The sequence below is a fragment of the Lagenorhynchus albirostris genome, chromosome 17 (genome assembly GCF_949774975.1).
Source record: "Lagenorhynchus albirostris chromosome 17, mLagAlb1.1, whole genome shotgun sequence".
In the NCBI taxonomy this organism is placed as follows: domain Eukaryota; kingdom Metazoa; phylum Chordata; class Mammalia; order Artiodactyla; family Delphinidae; genus Lagenorhynchus; species Lagenorhynchus albirostris.
The window spans coordinates 63,783,125-63,798,105 of record NC_083111.1 but is presented as its reverse complement, the minus strand read 5'-3'; the positions used below and the strand labels follow the sequence as shown (position 1 = coordinate 63,798,105).

Sequence of the window (14,981 nt, the reverse complement as noted above, 5' to 3'; positions counted from 1 at the left end):
CATGAAAACCCAAAAGGATGGGGTTCAGAGAATTTCCAGGTTGGTAAACATATGGAGGTGCTGGGACAGTGGTGCAGGTGAAGAGGGCATGGAAGCTCCCGCCCTCCTTCCCCATGCCTTTCTCCTGAGTTATATCCTTTCATAATAGACTGGTAACCTAGTATGTAAAATGCTTCTCTGAGTTCCATGAGCCACTCTAGCAAATCAATTGAACCCGAGGAGGAAGTTGTGGGAACCTCTGATTTAGACTGTGGGTCAGAAGTACAGGTAAAACTCTGGACTTTCAGTTGACATCCTGAGCTGGAGCGGGTCATTGGAACCTCCAATGCGTAGCTGGTAGCAGCCTGAGCTTGCCACTGGTGGCTGAAATGGAGGGGAAGGAGGGCAGTCTTATAGGAACAAGCCCTCAACCTGTGGAATCTGATGCTACCTCTGGTACATAGTGTCAGATTGGAGTTGAATTCTCAGATACTCTGCTGGTGTCCAAGAATCGCTTGGTGTTGTGTGGGAGCCTCTCCTCCACCCGCCACGCCCAACACACATGTTGGAATTGGGCCCAGGAACCCAAGAGAGGCATCTTACACTTATCCTATCCATATAGGAAAAATGACTTCTGATTCCACCCCTCGCACTGATCCTCTTCTGCATCAAGTTGCATGCTCTTCCTGCAGTCGGCATGTCTCACCTTGCTCACTACTGAATCCCAGAGGCTGGTGTTGGCAAATAGTAGGAACTCAATGAATATTTGTTGAAAGAATGAGTAGATAAATGAATGAATCAACTATCACATAGTTCATCATTAGTATTTACAAATAGCTTAAAATAAGTGAGTTACTCTACAATACACACAAACCAGGCAAGATGACAGGCCACATACGTTACTCATACATGTGAGTGCAAATGTTTTATAAATAAATATACTTACTATCTAAAATGACTCCAACCAATGGGTCAGAATTTTTATTTAAAATCTCCCAAAGAGCAAATGGCTCCTCTGGAGTATCAGGAAGAATCCGGAATAGAAAACTGATTGTATAGTCAGAGGGCAATCCTTCCGGATGTAAATATCTGAAAATAGAAAGAAAATAGTATATTTTATTGTATCCCTCTTTAAGAAGTTATCTATATGGTTATAAAAGCAAATATACTTTCATTATACAAGATGTGAAAAAACAGAAAAGAAGAAAATAACAGATCACCATTACCCCATTCAGAAGTGATCACTCTTTTGGTGCTGTGCATTTCCCTCCAGCCTTTAAAGAACGTCTGTAAGTATTTGTCCAATTTATATAATTTTGCCCCTTTCTTTTCTTAGCACCATTTGCTACATATTTCACATTCCTTAAATATTTTTAAGGGCATGATATTTAATATCCGCACAACCTTCTCTTGTTTGGCTATTCCATAATTTATCTTATTAAACATTTAAGTAGTTTCAAGTTTTAGTATTATAAATAATGTTTATCTACAGCCCTTTTATAAAACTTAAGACATTGTCACTTTCTACCACATGTTGCAGTTAGTTGCATTCCTGTCTGTGCTATGTGCCCTGATGTACCATCTAAATCCACCTTTAAGAACTGAGAATCGACTAATCCTGCTTCTGGGAGTGATGTCTGCAGACAGCTCTCAGATACCAGTTCCCTCAGGAATGGCCTCAGCAGATGAGGGGTGCCTCTCCCAAGGTCATGCCAACTTTTTTATGGTGGCTCTTTTTAATGACTAGTCTTTGAGGGACTATAAGGACCAGAGCCTCTCATTCCAAAGGAGATAACTCCATTCTAAGAACTGCTGTGTGGGGGTCAACTGAGGCTTCTACTGCAACTGTTTCATAGCTTGACTTCTCTCCTTTGCCCTCTACCCTACTTCCCTCTGTTCCCTTCCAGAAGAGCACAGCCTCATCGACTCCCCACACACTGATCTCCACCTTCGGATCTGCTTCCTGGGGAAACCAACCTGCTACACCATCTTACCTCTCTAACAGTTAACTGGATCACTTACGTACTTTAAAATTTTTCCCTCAAACAACAGATACAGGCTTTTAGATATATAGGAGACCCATAATATTTATTAATCAAATTGACAGATTGGTGAACAGGTTGGAATTTAGCATAAATGTAAAAGTGAATGTTTGATTTGCATACACTAAATAGGTATGTATTCATTCATTCAATAGTTGTTGAGTGCCTACGATGTACCAGACATGGTAATACGCATTAAGATACATTGGTGAATCAAACTGGCAAGGAACCTTTGTATGAGCACTTGAATTTGAGCAGGGTGAATTATACAGTTTATCAGAAGGTAATAAGTGCTATCAAAAACAACAACAAAAAGCAGCATAATGGGGACTGGGAATGCTAGAATGCATTATTTTGCCATTTTAGTTAAAGTCATCAGCATTGGCTTCACTTAGAAGGTTCATTGAGAAGACTGCATTTGAGCAAAGGTTCACTGAGAAGGTCACACTTGAAGAAAAACTCATAGGAGATGAAGACATCCAGCCAGTGCAAGGATACTAAAGTGGGGTGTGCCTCGTATATTTTGAGAACGGACTAAAAGAAACAAGAGGTAAAGTCAAAGGGGTAATAGCTACCCAGATAATGTAGGGCTCTTTGGCCAATCAAGAGCTTTGACTTTTATGCCAAGGGGAATGAGGAATCACTGGCAGATTTTGGAGTGACATGATCTGATTTATACATAAAAAAAAAAAAAAAACATTCTGACAGCTACTTGGAGAACAGACTCCAAGAAGGCAAGGGTAGCAGCAGGAAGACCAGTTAGGAGGCTGCTGTAATGATGTAGGGAATAGATGATGGTACCTCATATCAGGGTGATGACAATAGAGGCAGTGAGAAGGAACAGACAATTAGGATTCCTTGGTGGATTGATGTGGGGCATAAGACAAACAGAGGAGTCCAGCTTCTTTGCCTAAGAAACTCGTTAAATGTAGTTAACATTAAGATGAAAAAGGTCATAGGGGAAGCTGGTTCTGGAGGTAAGATCAGGGATGTGGTATTGAACCTATAAAGTATGAGATGCCTATGAGACATCCAAGTAGAGATATCTAGTAAGCAATTAAATATGTAGGTCTAAATTTGGGGAAGTAGATCTGGACTGGAAGTATAAAATTTAGGAGTCCTTGGCATATAGATGGGGTTCAACACTACGATACTGAAAAGATCACTGGGAACAAGGGACAGACAGAGAAAACAAGGAGGTTCTGAGCAAGTCCTGGTCCCTCCAACATGAAGAGGTGGAGGAGAAAAGAAGAGCCAGCACTGAAAAGGAACAGCCTATAATGTAGACAGAAACTAGAAGCAGTGTGTATCCCAGAGGCCCAAGGAGGAGAGTAAATCCAGGAGGAAGATATAACCAACTGTATAAAATGCTGGTGACAGGTCGAGTGAGATAAAGGCTGGGAACAACAAATGAATGGATTTAGCAAGGTGGGGGGTGAGGGCATTGCCGGCCGGATGAACAATTTCAGTGGAGTGGTAGAAGATTTTCCTTCGGCAATTCTCATTTTTGTCTAGGCCTCCAGGAATGATTTTCAAATATCCATTTTAATAGTCATCACTAGACAGTGTAAAAAGAAAGGTAACGTCAGATGTTGGATTTATCTAAAACTACAGATAGTACTGTAACTAGCTTGAATTCAATAAACAGTATTTTGGAAGAAGTTAGAAATGCAACTTGTTTACAAATTGGACAGATTAATTTAATACTCGAAAATGATCTCCTCCACCTTTTCATGCATATGTGCACACTATATCAAAACGTGGACACAGAAAAAGTTTCACATTAAAATACTGAAGGCGTTTTGAGACAAAAAAATGAATATTTGGAATGTAAAGTTGCAGGTGACATCTTGAGAGATAACCCCTTAAACCAGGAACTCCTAATTTGTAATTTCAAGTACCTCTGGAGTTTTCAGAACCGCTGAAATAGCGCCAGGAATCCCTAGGTGCATCATAGACTGTAGAATAACTAGATAATTAATTTTTTAATACCTTAATTGGAATATAATTGCTTTACAATGTTGCACTAATTTCTGCTATATAACAAAGCAAGTCAGCTATATGTATACATATATCACCATAGCCCCTCTCTTGAGTCTCCATCCCACCCTCCCTATCCCACCCCTCTAGGTGGTCACAAAGCACCCAGCTGATCTCCCTGTGCTATGCGGCTGCTTCCCACTAGTGATCTATTTTACATCTGGTAGTGTATATACGTCCATGCCACTCTCTCACTTCGTCCAAGTTTACCCTTCCCCCTCCCTGTGTCCACAAGCCCATTCTTTACATCTGCATCTTTATTCCTGTCCTGTGTTAGGTTCATCAGAACTTCTTTTTTTTCCTTTAGATTCCATATATATGAGTTAGCATACGGTATTTGTTTTTCTCTTTCTAACTTCACTCTGTATGACAGATTCTAGGTCCATCCACCTCATTACAAATAACTCAATTTCGTTTCTTTTTATGGCTGAGTAATATTCCATTATACGTATGTGCCACATCTTCTTTATCCATTCATCTGTTGACAAACAAATTGGTTGCTTCCATGTCCTGGCTATTGTAAATAGTGCCGCAGTGAATATTGTGGTACATGACTCTTCTTGAATTATGGTTTCTCAGGGTATATGCCCAGTAGTGGGATTGCTGGGTCATACAGTACTTCTATTTTTAGTTTTAAAGGAACCTCCATACTGTTCTCCATAGTGGCTGTATCAATTTACATTCCCACCAACAGTGCAAGAGGGTTCCCTTTTCTCCACACCCTCTCCAACATTTATTGTTTGTAGATTTTTTGATGATGGCCATTCTGACTGGTGTCAGGTGATACCGCATTGTAGTTTTGATTTGCATTTCTCTAATGATTATTGATGTTGAGCATCCTTTCATGTGTTTGTTGGCAATCTGTATATCTTCTTTGAGAAATGTCTATTTAGGTCTTCTGCCCATTTTTGGATTGGGTTGTTTTTTAGATATTGAGCTGCATGAGCTGCTTGTAAATTTTAGAGATTAATCCTTTGTCTGATGATTCATTTGCAAATATCTTCTCCCATTCTGAGGGTTGTCTTTTCATCTTGTTTATGGTTTCCTTTGCTGTGCAAAAGCTTTGAAGTTTCATTAGGTCCCATTTGTTTATTTTTCTTTTTATTTCCATTTCTCTAGGAGGTGGGTCAAAAAGGATCTTGCTGTGATTTACATCATAGAGTGTTCTGCCTATGTTTTCCTCTAAGAGTTTTATAGTGTTTGGTCTTATATTTAGGTCTTTAATCCACTGTGAGTTTATTTTTGTGTATGGTGTTAGGGAGTCTTCTAACTTCATTGTTTTACATGTAGCTGTCCAGTTTTCTGAGTACCACGTACTGAAGAGGCTGTCTTTTCTCCATTGTATATTCTTGCCTCCTTTATCAAAGATAAGGTAACCGTATGTGTGTGGGTTTATCTCTGGGCTTTCTATAACATTCCATTGATCTGTATTTCTGTTTTTACCCAGTACCATACTGTCTTGATTACTGTAGCTTTGTAGTATACTCTAAAGTCAGGTCACCTGATTCCTCCAGCTCTGTTTTTCTTCCTCAAGATTGCTTTGGCTATTCGGGGTCTTCTGTGTTTCCATACAAACTGTGAAATTTTTTGTTCTAGTTCTGTGAAAAATGCCATTGGTAGTTTGATAGGGATTGCATTGAATCTGTAGATAGCTGTGGGTAGTATATTTTCACAATGTTGATTCTTCCAATCCAAGAACATGGTATATCTCTCCATCTGTTTGTATCATCTTTAATTTTTTAATCACTGTCTTATAGTTTTCTGCATACAAGTTTTTGTCTCCTTAGGTAGGTTTACTCCTAAGTATTTTATTCTTTTTGTTGCAGTGGTAAATGGGAGTGTTTCCTTAATTTCTCTTTCAGATTTTTCATCATTACTGTATAGGAATGCAAGAGATTTCTGTGCACTAATTTTGTATTCTGCTACTCTACCAAATTCATTTATTAGCTCTAGTAGTTTTCTGGTGGCATCTTTAGGATACTCTGTAGTATCATGTCATCTGTGCACAGTGTCACTTTTACTTCTTCTTTTCCAATCTGGATTCCTTTTATTTCTTTTTCTTCTCTGATTGCTTTGGTTAAAACTTCCAAAACTATGCTGAATAATAGCGGTGAGAGTGGGCAACCTTGTCTTGTTCCTAATCTTAGAGGAAATGGTTTCAGTTTTCACCATTGAGAATGATGTTGGCTGTGGGTTTGTCATATATGGCCTTTATTATATTGAGGTAGGTTCTCTCTATGCCTACTTTCTGGAGAGTTTTTATCCTAAATGGGTGTTGAATTTGGTCAAAAGCTTTTTCTGCATCCATTGAGATTATCATATGGGTTTTATCCTTCAATTTGTTAATATGGTGTATCACATTGATTGATTTGCATATACTGAAGAACCCTTGCATTCCTGGGATAAACCCCACATGATCATGGTGGATGATCCTTTTAATGTGCTGTTGGATTCTGTTTGCTAATATTTTGTTGAGGATTTTTGCATCTGTGTTCATCAGTGTTATTGGCCTGTAGTTTTTTTTATGAAATCTTTATCTGGTTTTGGTACTAGGGTGATGGTGGCCTCGTAGAATGAGTTTGGGAGTGTTCCTCCCTCGGCTATATATTTGGAAGAATTTGAGAAGGATAAGTGTTAGGTCTTCTGTAAATGTTTGATAGAATTCACCTGTGAAGCCATCTGGTCCTGGGCTTTTGTTTGTTGGAAGACTTTTAATCACAGTTTCAATTTCAGTGCTTGTGATTGGTCTGTTTATATTTTCTATTTCTTCCTAGTTCAGTCTCGGAAGGTTGTGCTTTTCTTAGAATTTTTCCATTTCTTCCAGGTTGTTCAGTTTATTGGCATATAGTTGCTTGTAGTGATCTCTCATGATCCTTTGTATTTCTGCAATGTCAGTTGTTTCTTCTCCTTTTCCATTTCTAATTCTGTTGATTTGAGTCTTCTGCTTTTTTTTCTTGATGAGTCTGGCTAAAGGTTTATCAATTTTGTTTATCTTCTCAAAGAACCAGCTTTTAGTTTTATTGATCTTTGCTATCATTTCCTTCATTTATTTCTAATCTGATCTTTATGATTTCTTTACTTCTGCTAACTTTGGGGTTTTTCTGTTCTCCTTTCTCTAATTGCTTTACATGTAAGGTTAGATTGTTTATTTGAGATGTTTCATGTTTCTTGTTTCTTGAGGTAGGATTGTATTGCTATAAACTTCCCTCTTAGAACTGTTTTTGCTGCATCCCATAGGTTTTGGTTCATCGTGTTTTCATTGTCCTTTGTCTAGGTATTTTTTGATTTCCTCTTTGATTTCTTCATCAATCTCTTGGTTATTTAGTAGCCTATTGATTAGCCTCCATGTGTTTGTATTTTTTACAGTTTTTCTTTCCTGTTATTGATATCTAGTCTTATAGCATTGCTGTTGGAAAAGATACTTGATACTATTTCAATTTTCTTAAAGTTACCAAGGCTTGATTTGTGAGCCAAGATATGATGTATCATGGAGAATGTTCCATGGCACTTGAGAAGAAAAGTGTATTCTGTTGTTTGGGGATGGAATGTCCTATAAATATCAGTTAAGTCCATCTTGTTTTATGTATCATTTAATGCTTCTGTTTTCTTATTTATTTTCATTTTGGATGATCTGTCCATTGGTGAAAGTAAGGTGTTTAAGTCCCCTACTATTATTGCATTACTGTCAATTTCCCCTTTTATGGCTGTTAGCCTTTGCCTTAGGTATTGAGGGGTTCCTAGGTCGGGTGCATAAATATTTACAATTGTTTTATCTTCGTCTTGGATTGATCCCTTGATTATCACGTATTGTCCTTCTTTGTCTCTTGTAATAGTCTTTATTTTAAAGTCTACTTTGTCTGATATAAGAATTGCTACTCCAGCTTTCTTTTGATTTCCATGTGCATGGAATATCTTTTTCTGTCCCTTCACTTTCAGTCTGTATGTGTCCCTAGGTCGGAAGTGGGTCTCTTGTAGGCAGCATATATATATAGGTATAGTTTTTGTATCCATTCAGCCAGTCCATGTCCTTTGGTTGGAGCATTGAATCCATTTACGTTTAGGGTAATTATCAGTATGTACGTTCCTATTACCATTTTCTTAATTGTTTTGGATTTGTTATTGTAGGTCTTTTCCTTCTCTTGTGTTTCCTTCCTAGAGAAGTTCCTTTAGCATTTGTTGTAAAGCTGTTTTGGTGGTGCTGAATTCTCTTAGCTTTTGCTTGTCTGTAAAGGTTTTAATTTCTCCGTCAAATCTGAATGAGATCCTTGCTCGGTAGAGTAATCTTGGTTGTAGGTTTTTCCCTTTCATCACTTTAAACATATCCTGCCACTCCCTTCTGGCTTGCAGAGTTTCTGCCGAAAGGTCAGCTGTTAACCTTATGGGGATTCCCTTGTGTGTTACTTGTTGTTTTTCCCTTGCTGCTTTTAATATTTTTTCTTTGTATTGAATTTTTGATAGTTTGATTAATATGTGTCTTGGCATGTTTCTCCTTGGCTTTATCCTGTATGGGACTCTCTGTGCTTCCTGGACTTGATTGACTATTTCCTTTCCCATATTAGGGAAGTTTTCAACTATAATCTCTTCAAATATATTCTCAACCCCTTTCTTTTTCTCTTCTTCTTCTGGGACTCATATAATTTGAATGTTGGTGCGTTTAATGTTGTCCCAGAGGTCTCAGAGACTGTCCTCAATTCTTTTCATTTTTTTTTCTTTATTCTGCTCTGCGGTAGTTATTTCCACTATTTTACCTTCCAGGTCACTTATCTGTTTTTTTGCCTCAGTTATTCTGCTATAGATTCCTTCTAGAGAATTTTTAATTTCATTTTTTGTATTGTTCATCACTGTTTTTCTCTTTTAGTTCTTCTAGGCCCTTGTTAAATGTTTCATCTATTTTCTCCCTTCTATTTCCAAGATTTTGGATCATCTTTACTATTATTATTCTGAATTCTTTTTCAGGTAGACTGTCTATTTCCTCTTCAGTTATTTCATCTGGTGGGTTTCTACTTTGCTTCTTCATCTGCTGAATATTTCTTTGTCTTCTCATTATGTTTAACTTACTGTGTTTGGGATCCTTTTCGCAGGCTGCAGGTTCATAGTTCCCATTTTTTTGATGTCTGCCCCAGTGGGTGAGGTTTGTTCAGTGGCTAGTGTAGGCTTCCTGATGGAGGGGACTGGTGCCTGTGTCCTGGTGGGTGGGGCTGGATCTTGTCTTTCTGGGAGGCAGGACCTCGTCTGGTGGTGTGTTTTGGGGTAAACAAAACTCACATAGTAAAACCTTACTATGATTTTAGGCAGCCTCTCTGCTAATGTGTGGGGTTGTGTTCCTGTCTTGCTTGTTGATTGGCATGGGGCATCCAGCACTGAAGCTTGCTGGTCGTTGAGTGGAGCTGGGTCTTAGCGTTAAGACAGAGATCTCTGGGAGAGCTCTCGCCGATTGATATTACATGGGGCCAGGGGCTCTCTGATGGTCTAATGTCCTGAACTCGGCTCTCCCACCTCATAGGCTCAGGCCTGACACCAGGCCAGAGCACCAAGACCCTGTCAGCCACAAAGCTCAGAAGAAAAGGGAGAAAAAGAGAAAGAAAAAATAATAATAAATTAAAAATAATAATAATAATTAAAAAAGAAGAGGGCAACCAAACCAATAAACAAATCCACCAATGATAACAAGTGCTAAAAACTATACTAAGATAAACATAGAAATCAGAAACAAATCAGCTGCAGACAGCAAACTCCAAGTCTACAGTTGCTCCCAATGTCTACTGCCTCAATTTTGGGATGATTTGTTGTCTATTCAGGTGTTCCAGAGATGCAGGGTACATTAAGTTGACTGTGGGGATTTAATCCACTGCTCCTGAGGCTGCTGGGAGAGATTTCCCTTTCTCTTCTTTGTTTGCATAGCTCCTGGGGTTCAGCTTTGGATTTGGACCCACCTCTGCATGTAGGTCATCTGAGGGCATCTGTTCCCACACAGACAGGAGGGGGTAAAACAGCAGCTGATTAGGGGGCTCTGGCTCACTCAGGCCAGGGTTGGGAGGGGTATAGAATGTGGGGCAAGCCTGTGGTGGCACAGGCCAGTGTAACGTTGCAAAAGCCTGAGGCGGGCTGTGTGTTATCCCAGGGAAGTTGTCCCTGGATCACGGGACCGGCAGTGGCGGGCTGCACAGGCTCCCAGGAGGAGAGCTGTGGATAGTGACCTGTGCTCGCACACAGGATTCTTGGTGGTGGCAGCAGCAGCTTTAGCATTTCATGCCCGGCTCTGTTGTCCGCGCTGATAACCACAGCTCGTGCCCATCTCTGGAGCTCGTTTAGGCGGTGCTCTGAAACCCCTCCCCTCGCACACCCTGAAACAATGGTCTCTTGCCTCTTTGGCAGGTCCAGACTTTTTCCCAGATGCCCTCCTGGCTAGCTGTGGTGCACTAGCCCCCTTCAAGCTGTGTTCACACAGCCAACCCCAGTCCTCTCCCTGCGCTCCGACTGAAGCCCAAGCCTCAGCTCCCAGCCCTGCCCACCCCGGCGAGTGAGCAGACAAGCTTCTCAGGCTGGTAAGTGTTGGTCGGCACAGATCCTCTGTGCGAGAATCTCTCCACTTTGCCCCTTGCACCCCTGTTGCCGTGCTCTCCTCCGTGGCTCTAAAGCTTCCCCACCACCCACCTCCCGTCTCCACCAGTGAAGGGGCTTCCTAGTGTGTGGAAATTTTTCCTCCTTCACAGCTGCCTCCCAGAGGGGCAGGTCCCATCCCTACTCTTTTGTGTCTGTTTTTTCTTTTTTCTTTTGCACTTCCCAGGTACATGGGGATTTTCTTGCTTTTTGGGAAGTCTGAGGTCTTCTGCAGCATTCAGTAGGTGTCCTGCAGGAGTTGCTCCACAGGTAAATGTATTTCTGATGTATTTGTGGGGAGGAAGGTGATCTCCTTGTCTTACTCCTCCACTATCTTGAAGGTCCCCCCAATAATGTGATTTTTACATCAACTATATGGAGTTGCTGTTGTGACTTCTCCAGGATAAAAACCATCTGAATTCATGGCACTATCTTAAAATGGTTCAGGGTGTGGATTCTGGGATCTGCAGGTGCAAATCCCAGCATGGTCTTCAACAAAATATGTGATCTCACTCAAGTCATTTAGCTTCTTTATGCTTTAGTTTTGTTATTCATAAAACCAAGATAATAAATGACTCTACTTCATAGAGTTATTGGGAGGTTTGAGTGAGTTACTAGCATTTAGAACAATGCCTGGTCTGTGGTAGTGCTATGTAAGTACTAACTATCTTTATATTTTTCTGAGATGAACAAATATGAAAGTTCAAGCAGCATTATGTGTAGGTCTAACATTTTTAAAGAAATCTAAACATCATCTGCTCTATCCATCATGGAAAATCCTGCTGGGAATTATTACAGCATATTTCTAGTTGATATCATTTCCACAGTGCGATATAATAAACAATAATTGATTTTAGTATCTTGCAATGGAAACATACTTGGTTGGCTGGGAAACCAGGGCATCTTTATGAAGTTGATAACAAGGATACACATTGAAGGTACCAGGCTCCATAGAAACCCCTTCCACCGATGAAAATTCCTTTTCAACCAAACCAAACATTTCCATCATCTTAAATCCTTAAAAAAAAAAAAAAAAAGAAAGAAAGAAAAAGAAAAAAAACAGGGATAGAGAAAAAGAATAAACAGGCACTTTAGGATTTTAAATTTCAAAATTAGTCTATTAAGGATGAAAAAATCTGGACCCAAAATGGGAGTTATTTAATATATTTGTATTTGGAAAATTTGTGAAATGGCATACCTGCAAGATCAATGTCATCCTTATGCACCAGTGGGCAGGCTGGAAGACAAAACAAACAAGATAAAACCCTAATTCAGATATTTTCCAAACATATTCTTTCCTTGTCCTGAGAACAGGAAGCTAACAATCTTGACGGAAGTCAGTTGTGGAGGGAATCCACACCACATGTAGCTACAGCTTTCTGTGGATTCGTAAAGACTGAAACACTCTCACTTTTCGTTTTAAAACCAAAGGGTCCCAATTTCCTTCTCCTCTCCTGGGTCCATTAAAATCGATGGTGGTCACTTGATAGCATGTCTTGGGAGAAGTCCCACTTCTAATGTGTTACCCTGATGAGCAGACTTAACACATTTTTGAAAACTATCTGCTACAGCTGTTTAAGAGAGTTGCTTTTAAATACAGATCCTCGTCTTTTTAGGGAAAGTCTTTATCAACCTAAAACCCTGAACCAAGGAGAGGTAAGGTTTACTTCCCATATGCTTGAAACCACAAAACTTAATGTCTGCATAACAAATAGCTTCTCCAAGTCAATTTTCTCCCTTTGGATCAGGATGGCATTCATTATTTAACTGGTATAAATATCTCAGCATTTAAGCAATGTAAGTGCAAATTCCAAAGAACTAACTTGCTGACGCGGTTTCACAGACAAAAGTAATCAATTCATCTTCAATTTTCTTAAAGGCGTCAAAGTCATCCACAAAGAAGACATGCCGGGCGCTGGGCTTACTGCCAATGCTAACCAACTCTGAGTAATCTGCATCAGCCACACCAACTGCAAAAATGCTGTAGCCTGTGGTAAAAGGGGAACAGATTTCTGATGACTTTAAATCGCAGCAAACACAAATAATGCAATATGAGACACGTCCAAATATTTAAAACATGTTTATTTAGGAGGGCCAGTGGGGGTGGATAATTCACTCTTTACAGTTCTTCAGAATTCTGCATGCACATAATTTACTCTATGATAATGAACCCATCATCCCCTAAAGAAAGTTTCCACTTTATTTTTATTTATTTATTTATTTTCACAGTATGCGGCCTCTCACTGTTGTGGCGGAGCACAGGCTCCGGACGCGCAGGCTCAGTGGCCATGGCTCACGGGCCCAGCCGCTCTGTGGCATGTGGGATCTTCCCCAACAGGGGCACGAACCCGTGTCCCCTGCATTGGCAGGCAGACTCTCAACCACTGCGCCACCAGGGAAGCCCCGAAAGTTTCCACTTTAAAGAAGCTTAAGAGAGTCAGTGTTTGAGACGAAATAGTTACCATTTGAGTAACATCTTTATTTTTGCATATTTTTAATAATGATTTTAGTATTTATGGGAAAAAGTGCAATTGAAACAAAAAAAGTTTTGGGTTTTTTTTGTTTTGTTTTGTTTCATTTTCAGAAGTAGAAACTGAGATATTACAGGCTTAGAAGCCTGAGGTGGGTCACAGTTCAATGCTTGGCAAATACATACTAAGCTAGTCTTTGCTCATACAGATCTTATAGAATGCAATCTTCACATTTTGTGTTCTCCATTTTACAAATGGAGAACAAAGGATGAGGAGTTTCTGTGATCAGTTTCCCTCCCCTGGTCCTTTTCATAGTATTGCACTTAATTTTCTTTTCTTTTCCTTTTTTTTCTTTTTGACCACACAGCATGACAGGGATCAAACCTGTGCCCCCTGCAGTGGAAGCATGGAATCTTAAACAAATGGATCGCCAAGGAAGTCCTATAGTGCACTTAATTGATGGAGTTGCTTATATAGGGCATCCTGTATGTAACAAAAGTACTGGAGAAAATACAGCAAAATCATAGGTTTGTAACCTGGCAACTTTTAAAAATCACATTGTCCAGTTAATATTAAGAAAGATTTAGAAACATTTTAGTCATGCTGATGTAGCCTATAAATGTGTATTCAGAAAACAAGGCTAACGGTATTATTGGTAGCCACTGTTGCTTATCTGTGTAAAACTTACCATCTGATTGCATCTCCCTGGAGATTTTGCTCACATCATCTTGTGATCTTCCATCAGTTATAACCACGATGACCTTCGGGATGCCTCTTCTGGTTCCTGACTCTGCAGTAAACAAGGTATCTCGGACATGCTTAATTGCTTTTCCTGAAACAAAGGAAGGCAACAATTCAATTTCATTTCCTCCCTTGCTAGAGATGGAAGAGTGGGAATGAAGTTCTTAAGTCAATGAAAAACCTTTTTTTAAAAAAATCTATATTACTATGCTTCAAAAAGAAGTCATTTCAGTAATTAGTAATAATTATTTCGGGTCTTACTTGGGCTTCTTGTGGTCTTACCTGTTTTTGTATTTCCTCCTTTGTACGAGATATGCTTAATTGCATCAAGAACCGTCTCTTTGGTTTTGTAAGAGTTAAGTTTAAATTCTGTCCTGGGGTCATCAGTGAACTGGACCATTGCAACCTAGAGAGAGAAGGTGTGTTCATTTTTATGTATATTGTAGACTTCCTCTCTGCCAGAGAGCACACACTATAGCATGATTACAACTACAGTTTTTTTTTAATTAATTTATTTATATTTTTAATTTTTGGCTGTGTTGAGTCTTTGTTGCTGCATGCAGGCTTTCTCTAGTTGCGGTGAGCGGGGGCTTCTCTTTGTTATGGTGTGTGGGCTTCTCACTGCAGTGGCTTCTCTTGTTGCGGAGCATGGGCTCTAGGCACGCGGGCTTCAGTTGTTGTGGCTCGAGGGCTCTAGAGCGCAGGCTCAGTAGTTGTGGCACACAGGCTTAGCTGCTCTGTGATACGTGGGATCTTCCCAGACCAGGGCTCAAACCCGTGTCCCCTGCATTGGCAGGTGGATTCTTAACCACTGCACCACCAGGAAGTCCTACAACTACAGTTTTAATTTCTTTTCTAACCCAGTCCACAATTTCCTTGGTTTAAACCATACAAGTTACATACCAAATCTGACGACGTCTTAACAAAGTACTTTTCAGGAAGTACTTTATTTTAAAAATCTCTCCCTAAAGCATGAAGACCTTTTGCCATCTCATTTGACAGATGGGAAAATGGCAGCCTCGATCTTCTAACTTGACAAAGTTCAGAGAAACAATTGAAGTTGGACTATTTACAAGGATTTCTTTATGAAACAAACCTATGAAATAAT

The 14,981-nt window shown here is 39.8% G+C and overlaps 1 protein-coding gene across 4 annotated transcripts in view; it reads right to left on the bottom strand.

Annotated features, from left to right (window-relative positions):
• Positions 1-14,981, bottom strand: part of COL14A1 (collagen type XIV alpha 1 chain) — a 243,885-nt gene that overhangs the window by 79,226 nt on the left and 149,678 nt on the right. For all 4 annotated transcript variants that reach the window (XM_060128280.1, XM_060128282.1, XM_060128279.1 and 1 more), the window contains exons 27-32: positions 14,156-14,279; positions 13,821-13,964; positions 12,485-12,649; positions 11,860-11,898; positions 11,540-11,678; positions 926-1,068 (exon numbers count right to left, since the gene is read on the bottom strand). In XM_060128280.1, the coding sequence (XP_059984263.1) occupies positions 926-1,068; positions 11,540-11,678; positions 11,860-11,898; positions 12,485-12,649; positions 13,821-13,964; positions 14,156-14,279 (754 nt within the window). The remainder of the gene's footprint in view (positions 1-925; positions 1,069-11,539; positions 11,679-11,859; positions 11,899-12,484; positions 12,650-13,820; positions 13,965-14,155; positions 14,280-14,981) is intronic.